Source organism: Bubalus bubalis, chromosome X, assembly GCF_019923935.1.
Source record: "Bubalus bubalis isolate 160015118507 breed Murrah chromosome X, NDDB_SH_1, whole genome shotgun sequence".
Classification (NCBI taxonomy): Eukaryota; Metazoa; Chordata; class Mammalia; order Artiodactyla; family Bovidae; genus Bubalus; species Bubalus bubalis.
Genome location: NC_059181.1, coordinates 31,980,753 through 32,003,752, shown reverse-complemented (window position 1 = coordinate 32,003,752; position 23,000 = coordinate 31,980,753). Strand labels below are relative to the sequence as shown.

Below are 23,000 nucleotides of genomic sequence, written 5' to 3'. Positions count from 1 at the left end.
TAATTATTTTCAAGGAATCTGCCATATGTATGTTTTCCCTAAACTGACTCCAAGGAGTAAATCTCATTACTTGTATTACTACATGGTGCTTTGAACATATTAAGTATTCGGCGAATAAGAGCTACCACAAAGACCTGGAAATCCATCTTGACTTTCATCCTCTCTTTCCTTTTCTTCACTAGTGTTCTCACAGTTAAACAGAAACTTGACTTTTTAAGTGTACTTTGAATAGTGAAAATTGGTGTGAGGAATTGGTGGTTGGTACCTGGCAAAAATGATATAAAAAATAATACTAAAAGTTAAATGTGCTCTATATTGATAGCAATTTTTAGTCTACAAACAAAAATCTTATAAATCATCATTCTTAGTCCTTACAGGCAACCCTTTGAGAATATGATTATTATTCCCATGTCACAAGTGACCCATTAGAGCTCAAATAATGGAAAGGATGTATATATGAAATGGTTTAAGAACTGGAGAATATATTAATGCTATATTAATAGCAGCGTTATTCATGATAGCCTCAAAATGGAAGCAACCCATATGCCCATCAACTGAATAAATAAATTGAGTATATCCATACAATGAAATAATACTCAGTAATGAAAAGTAATGAAGTACTGATACATGCTACAGCATGGTTTCCTTAAAAACATTACGCTAAGTGAAAGAAGCCTCTCACCAAAGACCATATATTATATGATTACATTTATTAGAAATGTCCACACTATGCAGATCTAAAGAGACAGAAATAAATGAATGGTTGCCTAAGGCTAGAAGATTGAAATGGTAGCATTGCCTCCCAAAGCAATTGCTAAAGCCTTTTCTAGAAACTGCAAAACAGAAAGATCATTTTCTACCCTAGATGAGTTTGGAAAATAGCAAAAAGTTTGTTAGGGTAATCCATTATTATAACAAAGAAGAAATTAAATGTTCTTTTTAAATGTAAATATGGAAACAGTTTGAAATATGCTTTGAACTCATTTCAGTTGTGAGGGATATAATCACGTCAAGGAAATCATTATTTTGTTGTTTTTACCAGCCATTGGGGAAGTGGCAGCATTGATTATAACAAAACAAGTGTTGTTTTTTTTTTTATTTTCTAAAACTTTAAAAGTGTGTTATTTTGTTCTTTAACCCTAGATTGCCGACACAATATTTTTCTTTTCTTAAAAAAAAGTTGACAAGAACTCATAACATGAGATTTATCCTCCTAACAAACTTTTAAGTGTAAATAAAGTGTTAAGTGTAAATCAGTGTTGTACAGCAGATCTCTAGAATTAACTCTTGCACAATTGAAACTTTGGGGTTTCCTGGATGGTGTGGTGCTTAAGAATCAACCTACAATGCAGGAGACACAGGAGATGTGAGTTTGATCCCTGGGTTGGGAAAACCCCCTGGAGCAGGATGTATAATATATGTGAAACGAATCACCAGTCCAGGTTCGATGCATGATACAGGATGCTCAGGGTTGGTGCACTGGGATGACCCAGAAGGATGGGATGGGGAGGGAGGTGGGAGGGGGTTCAGGATGGGGAACACATGTACACTCGTGGTGGATTCATGTTGATATATGGCAAAACCAATACAATATTGTAAAGTAATTAGCCTGCAATTAAATAAATTTATATTTAAAAAAAAGAAACTTATTCCAGTATTCTTGCCTAGAAAATCCCATGGACACTAATTCAATACATAGTTTTGAACACTTGGTGTGTGCCATGAAAATAATGGATACTAGGTATTTAGTGGAGAAAATTAGGAGGGAGATTTATGTCTTCATGGAGCTTATAGGAATAAAGTTAGTGAACAAGTGAATATCTAAATTATATTATCATAGATTCTAATAACTTAGAAAATACTATTCTGGGGTGATGACATTTGAGTCAAACCCCAAGGATATGCAGGAACCAGCTATATAGTGAGTTAAAGGAAGGATATTAGGAAAAATGGAAATACACACAAATGTCCCAAAGTAGGGAAGTGTTTGACATGTCCAAAAAGACAGAAATGAGGTCTGGAGGGAGGAAACCAGCAAATCATGGAAAGATTAGGATAAAATCAGGATGGAGTTCATGTAGGCTACCCCCTAGAGGCTCCTATAAAAAGTTCAGGTTATATTTCAGAAGTGTTGAAATATCTAAAAGAATTTCAATGAAAGAAATTAAGTAATCTGATTCACATTTTTGAAAGATCAAAGGGTCAGAGCAGAAGTAGGTAGGTAGGGGAAAGGTAGGTAGGGGAAATGGTAGCCATACAGGCACCACCTTGGACTGGAGTTGTGGCACAGTAGATAAAGGAAAAGTGCAGGCTGGGGAGGTGTAGTAGGAAGTACTCTTACCAAAAATTACAGAGAATCACTTTGCTTCCTATGGAGATAATAGAAAAAAAGTTTAGGATGGCCAGCAAAAAGTGCTCCCTATGGCCATAATTTCAAGCTCTGTTGTTAGTCCCTACTACTCCCTGTTAAGATGCAGAGATTGGGAAGGGAAATAAAGGTTGACCTGAGTTAGCTCTTTCAGCTCCAGATCAGAAACTTGACCTTATTTACTTTTATATATAGGAAAGGGATTCTTTTGTTCTGGAAGACAAAATCTGTATCACTTTGCTTTTCAAGTCCAGAAAAGAAAAGAAGAAAAGCTGTTTGTAAATGGTCCTTTTGTTTTCATACTGTTGTCTTTATCAATACCACCAACGGCATGAATAATGGACACATTTATTTAAGCTTAATATGTGCTTCATGCCATGAGATACAGGAATTGCTCCCTGACCTTGAGAATCTTGAGAACATATGCTAAATGCCAATGGAGCATGAAAAATAAAAAATGTTTTGAACACTTATTTAGCAGGAGTTCTTAAAGATAGGTTTGATGAACCAGAAGGGCTAATGTTTAAAAAAGTGGAAAAGAAGTAAAATGCAGCAATCCTCTCCACAAACACTTCCCTTATATCATAATAAATATTTCAGTAATATAGAATTTATACTTATCATCATCTTGGTTGTGTGTGCATGCCAAGTTACTTCAGTAGTACTGACTCTTTGCGATGCTATGGACTATAGCCCACCAGGCTCTTCTGTCCATGGGATTCTCCAGGTAAGGATACTGGACAGGGTTGCCATGCCTCCTCTGGGGGATCTTCCTGACCCAGGGATCCGACTAGCATCTCTTAAGTCCCCTGCATTGGCAGGCAGATTCTTTATCACTAGCACCACCTGGGAAGCCCACAGACTTGTTTGGAAAATTGTGATGAACGTAGAAAGTGAATAATTTGTTCAGCAGGTGATTATTAGAGCAATGATTGCGAAAAGATCCTGATTTCAGTTGATTCACTGGTTGTTGTTCAGAGGCTCAGTGATGTCCAACTCTTTGTGACCCCACAAACTGCAGCACGCCAGGCTTCCCTGTCCCTCACCATCTCCCGGTGCTTGCTCAAACTCATGCCCATTGAGTTGGTGATGCCATTTAAACATCTCATCCTCTGTCATCCCCTTTTCCTCCTGCCTTCCATCTTTCCCAGCATCAGGGTTTTTTCTAATGAGTTGACTCTTCCCATCAGGTGGCCAAAATATTGGAGCTTCAGTATCAGTCCTTCCAATGAATATTCAGGATTGATTTCCTTGAGGATTCGCTGGTTTGATTTCCTTGCAGTCCAAGAGACTTGTAAGCGTCTTCTCCAATACCACAGTTCAAAAGCATCAATTCTTTGGTGCTCAACTTTCTTTATAGTCCAACTCTCACATCCATACATGACTACTGGAAAAACCATAGCTTTTACTAAACGGACCTTTGTCGGCAAAGTGATGTCTCTGCTTTTTAATACGCCGTTTAGGTTTGTCATAGCTTTTCTTCCAAGGAGCAAGCATCTTTTAATTTCATGGCTGCAGTCACTGTCTTCAGTGATTTTGGAGCTCAAGAAAACAGTCTGTCACTGTTTCCCCATCTATTTGCCATGAAGTGATGGCACCAGATGCCATGATCTTTTTAAGCCAGCTTTTTTACTCTCCTCTTTCACCTTCATGGAGGCTCTTTAGTTCCTCTTTGCTTTCTGCCCTAAGGGTCATGTCATCATAAGGGTGGTGCCATAAGGATGGTGATTCATTGGAGACATGGCTTTTAAAAAAATTCTGAGGTGATCTTGGATAAAATTCCTAGAAACCCATATGCTTTGCTCAGGTCAGAACACATCTTGGACCCTTCATGGGAATGAAGTGTGAGCAGCAGGAAGTTTTAGCAGAAGCAGTGGCATAAGTACAAAGACTTGACATTAGTGACAGGTTTTGGTTGAAAATAGGGTATTTATGATGATGGGACTTCTGGCTGAAAGTTCATTGGATTCCAATCACAAAAGACCTTTGATGTCAACCTAAGTAAATAACTTATATATTGGTTTTGGAAATTCAAGTTTCCATACTTGTGATGTGTTGTTTTGATAAGTCTTTTTTAAAAATTAATTCATTTATTTTATTTGGAGGCTAATTACTTGAAAGTACTGTAGTGGTTTTTGCCATACATTGACATGAATCAGCCATGGGTGTACATGTGTTCCCCATCCTGAACCCCCCACCACCTCCTTCCCAAGGACGGTTCATATCAATAGTATGTTAATCACACTGTGAGTCCCCTTTTCTTTCTTGACATCTTCTGCCAGTGTTCACATTTTAAAGAAATGCTGGTACTATATTATGGTTTATGTCATTTAATAAGGTTTGGAATTGCACAAGAAGGTCTTTTTTGGTTACATTGTTTCTCTGTCATTCTTTTAGCTATGAGGGATGGGGAAGAAGTTGGAGTATATTTGATATGGAATAAAAAGAAAGAGAGCTTCAACTCGAAAGTTTTTCCAAAGTAGCTATATCAAAGAAGTGGGAAGTGCTGTTGGTTCAGTTAGCTTCTACACATACACACAGAACTCATACAAGTCATCAGTAATTTCTACTTATAAGTGATGGAAACTTTAAATTGCAGTCAATTTCATATTCACAGCAGAAGTGTCAATGTTTTTAAATGATGTCACTCTCCAGACTGCTTATAAATATTATCTTTCTCTCTCCAAATGGATTACTTTCCCCATCTTCTATGTAAGCACCGCCTAATAGAAATATAAGACATAAATGTAATTTAAAACTTCCTAGTAGTCATATTAAAAACAATTGCACATGTTCTTTGAACAGATACATACAAATATTATCATTTTACTATAGAAACAGAAATTTAAAATTATAGGGATATTTCTACATTATTGTTGTGCTAAAGTTTCAGAATCTGGTGTCTCTTTGCACTTGTAGAACATCTCTATTCAGACTAAGCAGATTTGAAGTGTTCACTAGACATCTGTATCTAGTGGCTACCCTATTGGACAGCACAATTCTATATTCTTTCTCTCCCTTCCATCATTTCTGTGACGTTTAAGTACCTTTCTTTTCGGAGTAGTTTTGTTTCAATATTTTTTTGGTGAGAGATATAGTTGTGATTCTTTATCAAAAAAGTTCCATATATAACCTACTGTTCTGAGATCTCAGCATTATTGTGATTACTCTGTTTTACAATGTGAACACAAATCTAAATTTTCAAAGTTGATCTGTTTACCTTGCTTTTCAGTTAGAGTTCTTTACCCCTTGACACAGACATGTGTGTATCAGAAAATACAGCATTTAGTTCCACACATGGCTCTCTTATTTTTTAGTTAATAATGAAATAATCTTGCCTTGTCTGGGCTCTCCTTTGCTCACCTCTCCTTTCTATTCTCTGAAGTCCCTCACCCTTTTAAGTCAATTGGATAAAACAGAAGAATTTTTAAACAAAAAATACGAAAGACATTTTTAGATGTCAATTTGATTGTACTTGGTCATCATCATTCTTCACATGACTACACTGATGGACTGGGGATCAATGGGACTCTTTTTAACCTTTCAGGATAGGTAGGGTATACAACATGATAACCCTTAAGGTTTACTTTCCCAATAATCCACAACACATGCTTCCAAAACTACCATCACTTGGATTAACTTTAATTTTGTAGGATACATTTCCTTCATCATAAAACATTAAGAAGATATCTGTATTTTTAAATGGCACTTTAGCAAATAGAATTGTGGAAACTGTCGTAAGAATTTTTAAGATACATGATTTATAAATAATATATAGCTAAATGTTAAATACCCAGTCAGTTTTTCAAGGGCCTGGGCTGGGCCAAATGATGCCAATAGAACTCTTATGAATTTTTAGGATGGTTGGTTATTAAATTGGATATGCTTATTGTCTTATTGCTTTCAGTAAAGAGCTAGAAGTATCAGTTGGGTTTTAAGCTCTATTTCTATCCATAAAAGATTGGGATTTCTCTCCATGGGGTAGGACTAGTTCTGCTACTGTATTGGAATCACAAGGGCAGCATCCACACCCATCTCACTGACTGGTAGGTAGAGCAGCTTATACTAAGATCACCCTCAGGTGCAACTAGCTTCTGCACCAGACTGTTTTCTTTCACTTTAATCTGAAACAGAATTAGTAATCCTTCACTAGTATTCTCCATTATGTCTAGTTTAAATGAGATCAACTATGTGTTTTATAATCACTGTTAAACTGTGTGGTTTATAATCACTGTTCAGCTGCTACAAGGTAAATCACATTGGCCAATTAATTCATTTTTACATCTAGGAGGCAAACATGAATAAAATATATGTGGCTTTAATTTTATCTTATAAATTAAGAGTCATACATTTTATCTGCAGACCTAGCCTCTAAGTCCTAGATTCATATGTCTTACTACTTCCTTAGCCTTTTTTTATCTAGATATCCCAGTAAGTTCCAGAAAGATAAGCTCTTGGTGGGCAGCTATGCAATCAACAACCACTTCCTTCTTGGTTCCTCTAATATCACAGAAAAGAACCAATACTTGTGGAGTTGCACCATCAGGAGACTCAGAATCATCTTTGATATTCCCTGTTCTCCACCCACTCCTCCCATTTCCATGTCTGTGCTTTTTATCTTCTAAATAGCTCTCGCATCCACACTTCATATTTATTATCATCACGTGACTCCAAACTACTATGATTTTTTTGCCTGGACCACTAAATTATCTCCCCTATGTTCATTCTTGATACTGAGAAACCTGTATTCTACATTTCAACCAGAATTGTCTTTCTGAAGGAAAATGTAGCCATCTCACTTTGTGTGTGTAATATGTTCAATGAATTCCATTTGCTCTGACTTTAAAGGTGCCTCAATGGCCCTGCATAATATGGACACTGCCTGCCTCAAATCACAGCCTCATTCACGCTTCTATTCTTCTTACTCCATATTGCTGTCTCATGTACTGAAGACAGCATAGGCTTTCCTACCTCAGATCTTGTGTATAGAATTCTCCCAGGAGCCCTAGCATAGCTAATTCTTATTCATTCATATCTTTCTTCAAAAGTTAATCCTTATAAGCTCTCAGTCTATATATGATGTTCCTCTTATTCACTGTCATAATACTCTATATTTCTCTTTTCTAAAATTAATTACAATTTGAACAAAACTATATTAGAAAAGTATCTGGCTCCATGAGTAAAATATGAAGTTTCTATGGTGGCTCAGATGGTAAAGAATTTGCCTGTTAATGTGGGAGACCTGGGTTTGATCCCTGGGTCAGGAAGATCCCCTGGAGAAGGGAATGGCTACCCACTCCAGTATTCTGGCCTGGAGAATTCCATGGATTATATAATCCATGGTGTCGCAAAGAGTTGGACATGACTGAGTGACTTTGACTTTCACAGAATAGTCTCTGGCTCCATGAGTAAAATATGAAATTAATGAATTCAAGAACTCTCTTGTCCTCATTATTGCATTCCTAAAAGGTATAGAGGCCAAAAGATAATTGACAATCAATAAATACTTGAAATAATAAACTAATAAATCATATGTAATACAGTAAATGTTAAATATACACAGATATTTTCATGTATATGAGAGAGAGTTGTTGTGGTTGTTTAGTCACTAAGTCATGTCTGACTTTGTGACCCCATGGACTGTAGCCCACCAGGCTCCTCTGTCCATGGGATTTCCCAGGCAGGAATACTGGAGTGGGTTGCCATTTATTTCTCCAGGGGATCTTCCCAACACAGGGATTGAACCTGGATCTATTTCTTCACTTGGTTTATAAATATTCTCAGTAAACTTTTAATGTTTAATGGCTACTTAGCATTTTATGGTGTCATTAATTTCTAATTTGCATAGCTATTCTCTGGGCATGTGGGTTCTGATTTTTGTAATTATAAATAATGCTGTTATGAATTTTATATACTATGCCTGTTGGGGGATTGGAGCAAGTACTTGTTTCCTTAGAACATCCATCCATTTAGCAAATATTGAGCACCTTCTGAGGGTGAGGGTCTTCCCCGGTGGCTCAGATAGCAAAGAATCTGCTTGCAATGTAGGAGACACGGGTTTGATCCCTGGGTCGGGAAGATCCTCTGGAGAAGGGAATGGCAACCCACTCCAGTATTCTTGCCTGGGAAATTCCATGGACAGAGGAGCCTGACAGGCTACAGTCCATGGGGTGTCAAAGAGTCGGACATGACTGAACGACTAACACAACACTCTCGCTTTGGCAGGTGGATTCTCTACCACTGAGCCAGCGAGAGAGAGAGACTTTTTTTTCATGCTGTGGTGCTCATATTTCCATAGAAATCTAACATTCCTGGTTAGACTGTGATAAAAATTGTTGCTTTATCCAATTTCAAAATGGTAGAATTTAGATCATGATATTTTCCCTTTTCAAAAGAATTTCAGGAGAAAACAAAAACACGTGTGTGTGCATTGTCTCATCCTCTCTTTCTCTGTCTTTACAATATGAGGCACACTATATGTTTTCTTTGCTGTTTGTTCATTTTTAGCCAGACTAATAAATTTTAAATTCAGAAATGAATTGTTTCAGAAAAAAAAAATCATTGGAATTAAAGAAAATCTACCTTAGTAATCTAGAAACCACTGCAGTGAGAAAGGATAAGAGAGATAAATAAGAAAGTCAATTTGAGCTATTCAGAATTTAGAAGGCTCCATAGGAATTAGAAAGACTTAATAGTCTGAATTCTCCATGTAAATTCTTTCTTCTTATGTTCAGATTCTATGCTTTACCAAACACAGGTTTCCTTCTATGTTGCTGGCAAAGCATTCTGTTTTTATGCTCAAGGTTATATTCTTTAAACTGCAGTCATTTGTTCAACGAATACTGAGTCCTTGCATGGCAAGATAGTGGTCACTGTGGATAGGTCACTAAACTAAAACCATGTGTTCCTTGGTCTCATAACACTTGTAATCTTGGGAAAGATGCAGCCGTTAATCACAAAATCATGGCTATTTTTATACATCTGAGATGCGTGTTTGGATGGAAAAGTCTAAGGCCAGGCCTCTGAAACTAAATAAAGAAATCTTATCCAGGCTGGGAAGATCTGAGAAGATTTCCTTGAGAATGACCTGGTGGACACAGAAGCTGAAAGATGAGAAGGAATTAGTGTGACTAAGGGTAGTAGGTGCTGGCTCGCTAAGAACGACAGAAGTCCTGTGTCCATGGAGCACAGAGACAGAGAGTTAAGCAAAGTGAGCCTAGAGAGGTCAACAGTCTAGAAGGACCTCTTAAGAGCCATGGAGAGTGTTCCAGACATTAACAGGAGAAAACTGAAACCATGCTTATGGATTTTATGCTGTGATATAAAATCATACATCAGTTTTGCATTTTTAGACACTGAGAAACAAAGAAAGATTGAAAGGAAGCAAAATTACACATGAAGAGGCTAGGAAGGCTCTTTCCTCATGTGGGTTTTTGCTTGAGCTAAATAAGTTACCTCTGAGATACTAACAAAGGCATTTGATCTTTCTACAAGTTGCCCTGTCTTCTCTCAGAATAGAGTGGGAGTTTACTTTAGCTCCCAGCGGGAGGACTTGACGTCTTGCATCAGAATACTGATCAGAAGCAGTTATACAGAAAAAGATCAACAGTTCAGAAGCTGAAATATTTCCCTTCTCATTAAACTGAAAGATCAGAAGGAAGCTAAAAAAGGGAAGATAAATCAGGGCCTCCTTAGAAGTGAAGTGGACTGGAAGGTGAGATTGGAGCCCATTGGGTAACTATTCCCACAGCTCTTCAGATGTAAGGATTTCCTGGTTGATGAACCCATACAGGGGTAGTGAGGTAGGCAGTTCAGAAACTATGGACTTGCTAGGTCTCCTTTTAGTTCTACCTCTCCTCAAAGCATTGCACCTGTGAAATAGCCAGGGCATTTACTCAGGATGCAGATAACGAGGAAAAGAAGTGTCCCAATATCCCCAATCAGAATACAGAATAAGATTTTCCATCCATGCAACATGGTATGTAGAGCCCACATGCAATGGTGGTCTGGATTGAGTACTTCATCAGGGTTTTGAAGAGAACCTGAGACTTTGTGTGATGTAAATTATTCATTGAATAATGCAAGATAATGCATGCTTTGTTAACATATTGTTTAAATTAACAGAAAGAAAAAATAGTAATACCAAGGTGTGGTTCTTTCCTAACATCTAGCTAGAATTCTGTTAGTTAATAGGAGAAAGATTGATCAAATGTATCATTTAATAATTTAGAACGTTTCAGTGTTCATCTTTTGGATTTTAGAGATTTTTGTTGTGTGGTGCTCTGTGCGGAAAATAATGGATTTTTTTCACTTTATGGCATTTTGTCTGATTATCAATCGATTGATCAATTGATCGATCTCCTTTCCTCCCTCCTTTGATCTATTACATGTAGGTGGATGCTGACTGAGGTTTGGACAATCTGTAGTATTATAAAATACGTTAAGTAACCATTTTTTTACTTGTATTGTGCTATGCTACCTTATCACTTTGGTAATAAGCTAACAAATCTGAAAATCTTTATTTCCTCATTTAATGTAGGTACAATTACACTATAGTCTTTCCCCAGGATACTACTAATACCAAGGTTATCCTCAGTATAGTCTAAACACTTTTCCAAATACATAGTTAATAAGCTGTGTAATATAATAAAGTATGCCTCATATATATATTTAAATGACCACTAAGTATTGGTGAAGTCGCTCAGTCATGTCTGACTCTGAGACCCCATGGACTGTAGCCTACCAGGCTTCTCCGTCCATGACATTTTAGTATTATCCAGTACTGAAACAAGGCTGTTTAAATAAACCTAAACAAAACAATTTGATATTTTCTGATACCATTTCCCTTATTCTTTATCTATTATGATTTGATTTTTCATCTGATCATAACTCTCTTTGTAGGATAAATTGGGAAAACTTTCAAATTCACTCTGTGTGTGTGTTAGAATATTCATATGCTTGCATAGTATGTGTTCATGTGTGGACATTTTGTGTGTGTGTGTAAATTATTTCAGAGCAATATCTTTGGTTTGGCTATGTATCTGGTTCTCTCAAATATAAGATTCGTTCAAAGGAAACTACTCCTCTCCGCAAGTGAAAGAACATGAGTGTCTCTATTCAGTATTATTAACCTAGATGAAACTTTGTGTTAAACTCTTACAGTTTTCTGCTTGCCCTGAGTGTGTCCTTTTCACTTCCTTGTTATCTTGCATCTCCCTTCTAGCTACTAATAATAGCAAATATACTATGTACCCAGCAATGGATGCAGTAATAAGCAAATATAGAGACAAATTTAGAATAAAATGTGGCATCTTATTAAGGTCTACAGAGGCCTTCTGTGGTCATAGTTCCCAACGACTCCCCTGCCCTATTATCCCCCCACACTCTACTTTGCTCGCTTTGTTCTTTCTACACTGGCTGTGTTCTCCCATTTTGGACTGTTAGACTTGTAATTGTGCTAAGTCACTTCAGCCTTGTCCGATTCTATGGACTGTAGCCCACCATGCCCCCCTGCCCATGTGATTCTCCAGGCAAGAATACTGGAGTAGTTTGCCATTTCCTCCTCCAGAGACCCGACATTACCTGGAAACCTTTCCTTCTGTTTCATAAGGCCCCTCCTTCAGTGCTTTTAAGTCTGTTGTCAAGTGGTGCTTCCAAGGAGAGGACTTTTTACTCACTATCTAGTCACTTTCTATCCTTTTTAATTTTATTTTATATTTTTATTCAAAGAGTTTTTGTAACATATAGGCTTTTTTCAAATATAATGAAAAAAACAGAAATCTGCACTGCATACTGAACTACTTAAGAAATGGAATATTGCTAAAACCACTGATGTACTTGATTGCTCCTGTCGAATTCCTTTCCCTCCCTCCATGCCCACCCTCACCATCATCTCCAGGGAAATCTTTTGTTTGTCTGTTGTTCTCAGTGTCATTCCCTGCTCTTCCCATGAAAACTACACTTCCTAGGATTCTTTGTTTAAATTGGCTACCTGCTTGATTTAGTCAGTGGAAGTACTTGGAGGATACTGAAGGTGAGAAGAGGAGAGAATCTACAATTTTCTCTTCCCCTCTCATTGTTTAAGGGTGCATCTCCATCACTGCCTGAGAATGAATCCTCCATTTCTAGCCCCCTCTGGAAACAGTATACCTCAAGGACTCTGCATCCCCAAAGAGAAGCCCCCTGTGAATTCAGCTCCTACTGGGTGGTTCCAATTATTGGTTTCTTGTGACACAGTCTCACACCTCCTCCCTTTGTCTCTCTGATCTTGAAGATGATAGTGGCTTCCATTGCTAAATCTGTTGATTACTCACCAGATCAGATCAGATCAGATCATTCGCTCAGTCATGTCCAACTCTTTGCGACCCCATGAATTGCAGCACGCCAGGCCTCCCTGTCCATCACCAACTCCCGGAGTTCACTGAGACTCACGTCCATTGAGTCAGTGATGCCATCCAGCCATCTCATCCTCTGTCGTCCCCTTCTCCTCCTGCCCCCAATCACCCCAAGATTTTCATATCCAATTCTCTATCTTAAATTCCTTTTTATTGCATTTTCCAGAAGGATCTTCCCCACTTATTTCTACTGATTTCCCCATTTATTACTATTAGTCATACAGTCTCTTGATTTGTTTGTTAATTTCCTAACTCACCAATTAGATTTTGAGCATCATGAAAGTCAAGACTTTGCTTTTAAAATTTTTACTTCTTGCTTCCCTGGTGCTCAGAGCACTGAATAAATATTGGCTGAATGAAGGCATAATAAATGACTTCCGTTAATTCTCCCCAAAGTATCTCCATCCCTGTTTTTATAAATGAGGTCAAAGATGCTCCAATGTTAAGTAATTTGCCAAAGCTAGTGAATGGAGAACTAATTCCAAGGCACAGGCTTACTGAACTGCAGAATCAGACTTGCTAATTGTCATGCTACACAGCCTGTTTCTGTACAAACAGAATGGAGAAGCAGTTCTGTTCGATGTTCATAAAAGAACCTGTTGATCTTTTTCAAATAAAACTAATCCTAATATTTTCATCAATACTATATATACTTATCTTTCTCTCCTGACATATATTAATCATCTGGATAAAATGGAACAGATGCATATCACCCGTGGCACGCTTCTAATAAATGTTGTTTCCCAATCACTGCCCCGAGGGAAAGTAGCACTGTTCGATTCAACATACCTCCTCCGCATTTCTACCCATAGACCCATCTCCTTCTAACTCTTTGCTTCATCATAACTAAGTACTCCTTTACTTCAGTACTATTCCTGAGAGTCATTTTTGTTTTTATAAATAATTACCTAGTATTCAAATGCATCTCATCCATAAAGACAGAAACGCATTATTTGTATGAAAGAAAGCAGGGAGGTCTAAAGTACCAGAGACCTTTTGACATCCTTCTGTATGAAATCAAAAGTGCTCAGATTGACAAAGGCCTCTAAAAATAAATTTGGGCATGAACTGACAAATAAATAGAAGTCCGTTGAGTGCAATTCTCAGTATCCCTCTCTAACACGCTTTCTAAAAATGTACTTTCCATTTGAAAACCCCACTGATTAGCATGCAAAATACTTTCCTACATTCTTCTCCTTTAGTTTAGAAGGAATTGGTATATAGAAGTGAAACCCATATGCTATCTGTTAAAAATAATATGGTTTAAATAATGCCATTTGATCTAGTGATTTGAGATAGTATTTTGCACTGTGGCTTTATCTATTTAGGAAAATTCTCAGCCATCATCTCTTCAAATATGTCTCCTGTCCCACATCTCTCTCTGTGATTCTGGGATACATTTATGTTCATTTTGCTGTTTTTTTCTATGTCTTTTATTCTCTCATCTTTATTTTCTGTTCTTTTGTCCCTCCATGCTTCATTCCATATATATATATATAATTTATTTCTGGCCTATCTTCAGATTTACTAATTCTCTGTTTAGCTTTGTCTAATCTGCTTTGAAACCCATCCACTGTTTTGTTACTTTTCACATTGCATGTTTAGTATAATCTCTTTCTTAACCTCCTTAAACCACTTAAAATCATTTTTATCATTTCCAGTTTTCTAACAAAATTCTCCACCTTGAACATGGTCAGTATAGCTACTAGTCACATAATCTGTATGGGTGTGTGTGTAAAATAGAAAATAATATATAGTAATAAATAGTATATAGAAACATATGCATTTTAGATTTTAAGCATATATAACTATACACAATGCACACATTGTACTTTCCCATATATACTTTTATTCCCTATATATAATTGGAATGAATGTATGTGTGTATACATATATATATATACACACAAATGTTAGAGAAAATGCATTGTTTGTTGGCGGGTGTGACTTTATTTATTTATTTTTTGTTTACTTTACAATATTGTATTGGTTTTGCCATACATCAACATGAATCCACCACGGGTGTACATGTGCTCCCCATCCTGAACTCCCCCAAAATTAAATAATCTTGGCTGAAAATCCTGGCTATGACACTTACTAGATGTTTGACTGTGAGCAAATCAGTTGGCTTTCTTTTATAACCTTGGTTTCCTCAAATGTAAATGGAATAAAAATGCATGTCTCAGAGGTTTATTGTAAGAATTAAGAGTCATAATATGTGTGATCATTATTAAGGTTTCTGACACACATTGAGCACACAAAAATTGTTTCTTTAGTAAGATAAGATACGAAATGATATAATTTAAAATATCACTTGCTGTAGATAATGGTACTATTTTCCCTCAAGGCAAATAATACAGAAAGAGGATAGCCTTCAAAGTCAAATATACATGAACTCTACTTGGATTATCAAACAACCATCTGTGTTACCTTGGACAACTTACTCAGCCTCTCTGTTGCTCCATTTTTGGACAAGTTGCTCTGTTGCTCCATTTCCTCAACTTAAAAAGCATTAATTTAACCATGCAAATCTTGCAAGATTGAATGTCATATATGCATAGTTTCTGTCATAATCATATTCTACTCTATATTTTCAGATTTTCACATTTTGTTAATATTTGTAATTAGTATGATTGAGTTTTCTGGCAACTTAGAAAGACAAGTAACAAAATTTTAAATGGTTAAATGTTTCTCTGTTTTTTCCCCTTTTGATAAAGTTTTGGACACTTTACCCACCGTGCGGTATCAGGAGACCATGAGTACTATCCTCACGTGGATCCAACAGTCAGAAACCAAACTCTCGATACCTCAGGTTACTGTCACTGAATACGAGATCATGGAGCAGAGACTTGAGGAGTTACAGGTCTGTGACTTTTTATAAATCTTGATACATCTCTCAAGTCTTGCTCATCTATCAAGCAGTCACATTGTTATAACCTTAATACAATACTAGAATTAAAATAATCGTGGCAAGTATGACAGTTGGCCAGCTGAAAAAATGAAGGCTATAAAAGCATAATATTTAATGTATTTGTGCCTCTCTCCTTAAGATAAAGATTCCGTCTTTGAAGACAATGATATGATCTACGCATGAAATATATTCTTTCTTGCTTAGTGTGTATTTTCAGAAACATAGATTTTGATTATTATAAAAGTCCTGGTATTATTTCCTCCCCTTTGCTTGCTGACTTATGGCTCATATTTCCAACCAGAAAGTAGTAAAATTAATGTAGATTTAAAATTAGTTTTAATTTAAACTCATTTTATGTAATATTATAATTAGGTTTTGGAGTTCTATTAAGTGTATTTTAATAGTTTTATATTAGGAAATAAAATGCTAATATTGGAAATGAAAGATGTAATATGTATGAGATTTTAGGATGCTTTCCTACTAATTCTGAAAAACCTGTGGTGTATATCTAATCACATTTTATTTTGTAAGGCATTAAAACACATTTGTGTATTATATTTTAAGAGCTGAGATAATATGTCCACGTTTTCTGAATTAAGAAAACAAGTTAAAACTTTAACTTTGTTGTATCAGGAGTTCTGTTTTGGGAATTGAATATTATTTACTAAAAAAATAATTTTAGAAGTATTTCTTCAAAGAAATCTCTAAACATTTCCCAGTATACATCATCCTAATTAAACCATTTCCTCTTCTATAATACAAAGCAAACTATAACTGTTTAATCTTTTTTCCTTTTTATGTTGTTATTTGTAACACCTGGAATAATTTTAAAATTTACTTTGAGAGTTATGTGACTTAATAGAACTATAAATGTAAAAGAACACAGCAGTACACAGGTATAGCAATTAGGGGAGGGGGTTAAGTATATACGAAATGGTACACAGATGAAATGAAGCGTATATTTCCATTCATAAAGCAGTGATGAAGGGAAAATTATAACTATTATTGAGAAACTGAATTATTAACTTACTGAAAACAATGAATTCAGAACCTTGTGTCAAATGTTACAACAAAGCAAACTACTACGTAGATTAAAAATTCAAAAACGTTTTAATAGGCATAAATTTTGTAGAAAATTTTAATAAAACTCTTTACAAATATATGATGGGGAAGCACAAAAATCAGTGGAAGTGATCACAGCATTGTAAAAGTACCAGAGCCAATCTTAAAGAAAAACAAAAGAAGGAAAACATCTGTCTGAGTAAGTCATTAATCAGGTAGTCACCAAAAAAAGAAATGATGACTATTATTCCTATGAAAAACTGTAGCTCAAATTGAAAAGAATGTACAAATTTACAGAATGTGATATCATTTTTACATATGAAATTGCAAAAATAAATTAATATATAAATGAATATAATAAAACAGTCAGATATAGTGAATACCAGTGGTTGCCAGAGAAGAGAGGGGTAAAATGAGAGCATGGGATTAAGAGGTACACACTATCATGTGTAAAATAAGTAAAGTGCTGCACTCAATATGCCAGCAAATTTGGAAAACTCAGCAGTGGCCACAGGACTGGAAAAGGTCAGTTTTCATTCCAATCCCAAAGAAAGGCAATGCCAAAGAATGCTCAAATTACCGCACAGTTGCACTCATCTCACATGCTAGCAAAGTAATGCTCAAAATTCTCCAAGCTAGGCTTCAGCAATACATGGATTGTGAACTTCCAGATGTTCAAGCTGTTGTAGAAAAGGCAGAGGAACCAGAGATCAAATTGCCAACATCCACTGGATCATGGAAAAAGCAAGAGAGTTCCAGAAAAACATCTATTTCTGCTTTATTGACTATGCCAAAGCCTTTGACTGTGTGGATCACAATAAACTGTGGAGAATTCTGAAAGAGACTGGAATATCAGACCATCTGACCTGCCTCTTGAGAAACCTGTATGCAGGTCAGGAAGCAACAGTTAGAACTGGACATGGAACAACAGAAAGTTCAAAATAGGAAAAGGAGTACGTCAAGGCTGTATATTGTCACCCTGCTTATTTAACTTATATGCAAAGTACATCATGAGAAACTGAGCTGGAAGAAGCACAAGCTGGAATCAAGATTGCTGGGAGAAATCTCAATAACCTCAGGTATGCAGATGACACCATCCTTATGGCAGAAAGTGAAGAAGAACTAAAGAGCCTCTTAATGAAAGTGAAAGAGAATGAAAAAGTTGGCTTAAAGCTCAACATTCAGAAAACAAAGATCATGGTGTCCAGTCCCATCACGTCATGGGAAATAGATGGGGAAACAGTGGCTGACTTTATTTTTCTGGGCTCCAGAATCACTGCAGATGGTGATTGCAGCCATAAAATTAAACAACACTTGCTCCTTGGAAGGAAAGTTATGATCAACCTAGACTGAATATTAAAAAGCAGAGACATTACTTTTCAACAAAGGTCCGTCTGGTCAAGGCTATGGTTTTTCCAGTAGTCATGTATGGATGTGAGATTTGTAATATAAAGAAGGCTGAGTGCCAAAGAATTGATGCTTTTGAACTGTGCTGTTGGAGAAGACTCTTGAGAGTCCCTTGGACTGAAAGGAGATCCAACCAGTCCATCCTAAAGGAGATCAGTCCTGGGTGTTCATTGGAAAGACTGATGCTGAAGCTGAAACTCCAATACTTTGACCACCTGATGCAAAGAGCTGACTCATTGGAAAAGACCCTGATGCTGGTAAAGATTGAGGGCAGGAGGAGAAGGGGACAACAGTGGATGAGATTATTGGATGGCATCACCAACACAATGGACATGGGTTTTGGGTAGACTCCAGGAGTTGGTGATGGACAGGGAGGCCTGGCATGCTGCAGTCCATGGGATTGCAAACAGTCGGACTGAACTGAATTGAAAAGAGTAGAAAAGTTAAAATTAATTTATACAAGTAATAATGAAAAATGATTAAAAGAACTACAGAAGCAATTAAAATCTATGTTTTTGAAAATTACTTAATGACATGGGAAAAGGCTCACAATAAATTGCTTAGCTCAAAATATATGTGCATACTATGTATTGTGTCAATAATCAAGTGTAACAGTTTAAGAAATTAAAAATAAATTTAAAATAACTTACATATCACAAAATAAATATTATGCAACCATAAGATTATGTGTTTTACATAATTATGTGTATGTGAGTATAAAATATGATCAGCTATTCAGTAAAAAAAACCTGGAAATTTATCTAAAAACAGTTGTATGTAATGGGCATTTTTCTCCATTTTAAAATCTTAAACCTTTATTAGTTTATAACCAGAAAGTAACATTTAAATAAATACTGAATAGAGCAATCTAAATGTATGCTTCCTATTATAAGGGGTGGAATAGATTATACAGTACAAATGTGAAATGAAGTTTGTAAATTCTCCCCAAAATTATCTGAAAATTTCACGGTGATACTACAAAATAGAACAATGTCTTTTGAAGAAAAAGAAACTTCCATTAAGTGGCATGAGTAAACTATCTATATGATTTAACTTATTCAGAGTTGTGTTATCATGTATATCAATCTTATTTAGTTATATTTTTATCTATGATGATTAGAAATTATCTTACTAAAGGATTATAATTAAGTTTACTTATAATTAAGTTAAACTCCATTAATTGAATCATAAATGCAGTTATTAATATACAAATAAAATGTAATAAAATTAGATGAGCTAAAGCTCTTTGTTTCAATAAGATAGTTTTGTATATATTCCACTTTGTTGATAAGAATAGGCATGTATTTATAAATACAATATTACTAAATAATGTGTAAATTACTCATATGATTGAAAGTAGAATTTAAGTTGCTAATTATTTCACATCTGATGTTACATCATTTATTATTTTAAATGTTTGAGCCACATAGCTTTCATTTTAAGTACATTTGATTTATCTGAAACTCATCAATGAAATTGAACAATTAAACTCATTAATATTCATCAATTAGTATAAAGGCACTTTCTTTTTAATTTTGAGGCTTTACAAAGCTCTCTGCAAGAGCACCAAAATGACCTAAACTATCTCAGCACCACTGTGAAAGAGATGTCAAGGAAAGCACCCTCTCATATAAGCCAGAGATATCAGTCAGAATTTGAAGACATTGAGGGTCGGTGGAAGAAACTCTCTGCCCAGCTGACTGAACGTTGCCAAAAGCTAGAGGAGCAAATGGCCAAACTCCGAAAACTTCAGGTAATTCAAGGTTTTACTTTTTATATTGATTTTTATTTGTTTCTCTCCTAATGATGAGTTATACAATTAAAAGCCATAGTCCCTTAAAGTCAGTGATAAGGCCAAAAGATACAAATTTTTCTCAAAGGACAATAGTTTGCTATTGATTTTAAGAAGGCATTATGAGTTCTGTTTCTTTGATTTTCTTTAGAATTAGCTTTTCCCCACCATTACCAACAGGAATTAAAAAAACTTTTCAGCTCAATTCAAAACCCATTGTCTTTTTAGTATTGTTATCCTGTAAATAATTATTTAGCTTATGAATAAGGCTTCTCTGGTGTCTCAAAGAATCCACTTGCGATGCAGGAGACTGCTTGCAGTGCAGGAAATTTTTTTTTTTCCTGAAAAATACATTGTTATTTTGGTTGTAAAAAAATATATATATATACACACACACACACATACACACAAACAGGCTAACTCACATGGGTCGGCTTTAATTGTAACATGTTATCTAGAGCTGGGGGACTTGCTTGTTGGCTCAGTGATAAAGAATTTGCTGAGTGGATGTGTGTGTGTATGTGTGTGTGTGTGTGTATTTGTTGTTGTTCAGTTGTGTCCAACTGTTTGCGACCCCATGAACTGTAGCATGCCAGGCTTCCCTGTGCTTCACTGTCTCCCAGAGGTTGCTCAAATTCATGTCCACTGAGTCGGTGATGCCACCCAATCATCTCGTCCTCTGTTGTCCGCTTCTCCTGCCCTCAGTCTTTCCCAGTATCAGGGTCTTTTCCTATGAGTCAGTTCTTCGCATCAGGTGGCCAAAGTATTGGAGCTTCAGCTTCAGCATCAGTGCTTCCAATGAGTATTCAGGACTGATTTCCTTTAGGATGGACTGCTTTGATCTTTCCAGATCAAGAGTCTTCTCTAACACCACAGTTCAACAGCACCAATTCTTCAGCACTCAGCCTTCTTTATGGTCCAACTCTCACACCCATACATGACTAATGGAAAAACCATAGCTTTGACTAGACTAATCTTTGTTGGCAAAGTAATGTCTCTGCTTTTTAATACACTGTCTAGTTTTCTCATAGCTTTCCTTCCAAAGGGTAAGAGTCTTGTAATTTCATGGCTGCAGTCACCATCCGCAGTGATTTTGGAGCCCAAGAAAATAAAGTCTGTCACTGTTTCCATTGTTTCCCCATCTATTGCCATGAAGTGACAGGGCCTGGTGGCATGATCTTAGTTTTTTGAGTGTTAAATCAGCTTTTCCACTCTCCTCTTTCACCTTCATCAAGAGGTTCTTTAGTTCCTCTTTGTTTTCTTCTATAAGGGTGGTGTCATCAACATATCTGAGGTTATTGGTATTTCTCCTGGCAATCTTGATTCCAGCTTGTGCTTCATCCAGCCTGGCATTTCATATGTATTCTGCATATAAGTTAAATAAGCAGGGTGACAATATATAGCCTGGAAGTACTCCTTTTCCTATTTGGAACCAGTCAGTTTTGCAGGTCCAGTTCTAACTTTTGCTTCTTGACCTGCATACAGATTTCTCAGGAGATGGATAATGTGTTCTGGTTCCCATGTCTTGAAGAATCTTCCACAGTTTTTTGTGATTCACACAGTCAAAGGCTTTGGCATAGTCAATAAAGCAGAAGTAGATTTTTTTTTCCTGGAAGTCTCTTGCTTTTTCTATGATCCAACGGATGTTGGCAATTCGATCTCTGGTTCCTCTGCCTTTTCTATATCCAGCTTGAACATCTGGAAGTTCTCAGTTCATGTAGTGTTGAAGCCTAGCTTGGAGAATTTTAAGCATTACTTTGCTAGCTTGTTAGATGAGTGCAATTGTGTGGTAGTTTGAACATTCTTTGGCATTGCCCTTCTTTGGGATTGGAATGAAAACTGACCTTTTCCAGTCCTATGGCCAGAGCTGAGTTTTCCAAGTTTGCTGGCATATTGAGTACAGCACTTTGAAAGCATCATCTTTTAGGATTTGAAATAGCTCAGCTGGAATTCCATCATCCCCACTCATAGTGATGCTTCCTAAAGCCCACTTGATTTCACATTCCAGGAAGTCTGGCTCTAGGTGAGTGATCACACCATTGTGGTTATCTGGGTCATTAAGATCTCTTTTGCATAGTTCCTCTGTGTATTCTTGCCACATCTTCTTAATATCTTCTGCTTCTGTTAGGTCCATACCATTTCTGTCCTTTATTATGCCCATCTCTGCATGAAATGTTCCCTTGGTATCTCTAATTTACTTGAAGAGATCTCTAGTCTTTCCCATTCTATTATTTTCCTTTATTTCTTTGCATTGTTTACTTAGGAAGGCATTCTTATCTCTCCTTGCTATTCTTTGGAGCTCTACATTCAGATGGGTATATCTTTCCTTTCTCCTTTGCCTTTCACTTCTCTTCTTTTCTCAGCTATTTATAAGGCTTCTTCAGACAAGCATTTTGCCTTTTTGCATTTCTTTTTCTTTGGGATAGTTTTGATCACTACCTCCTGTATAATGTTACATACCTCTGTCCATAGTTCTTCAGGCTCTGTCTATCAGATATAACCCCTTGAATCTGTTTGTGTATGTGTGTGTGTATGTGTGTGTGTGTGTGTATATATATGTATGTATGTATATGTGTATATATATGTATGTATGTATATGTGTATACATATATATATATGTGGGGTGAGGGAACTTCCCTGTTGATGCAGTGCTAAAGAATCCACCTCCATGCAGGAGATGTGGCTTCAATCCCTGGGTCAGCAAGATACCCTGGAGAAGGAAATGGCAACCCACTCCAGTATTTTTACTTGGAAAATCCCATGGACAGAGGAGCCTGGGGGGCTGCAGTCCATGGTCTCACAAGATTCAGACATGACTTAGTGACTACACCACCACCACCAAATAAAAAGTTATCTGTCATGTAATATACATAATTTCATCAGCATATTTCACTTGTAATTTTATATATAAAATTGATCCCATCGCCTTCCACAAACCAACTTCTACTGACTTAATTTGTTTGAATAGTGCCACCTAATTACCCAAGCATTAGTAAACCAACAACTGCACTGTAGTCTAAAGTTTAAAACATTTGGTGATACAAGTGATATTTCTCTTATGTGGTA

The 23,000-nt window shown here is 36.4% G+C and overlaps 1 protein-coding gene across 8 annotated transcripts in view; it reads left to right on the top strand.

Moving 5' to 3' along the window:
- DMD (dystrophin) overlaps positions 1-23,000 on the top strand; it is a 2,402,664-nt gene that overhangs the window by 918,083 nt on the left and 1,461,581 nt on the right. For all 8 annotated transcript variants that reach the window (XM_025277237.3, XM_045164452.1, XM_045164449.1 and 5 more), the window contains 2 exons: positions 15,480-15,625; positions 19,683-19,895. In XM_025277237.3, the coding sequence (XP_025133022.3) occupies positions 15,480-15,625; positions 19,683-19,895 (359 nt within the window). The remainder of the gene's footprint in view (positions 1-15,479; positions 15,626-19,682; positions 19,896-23,000) is intronic.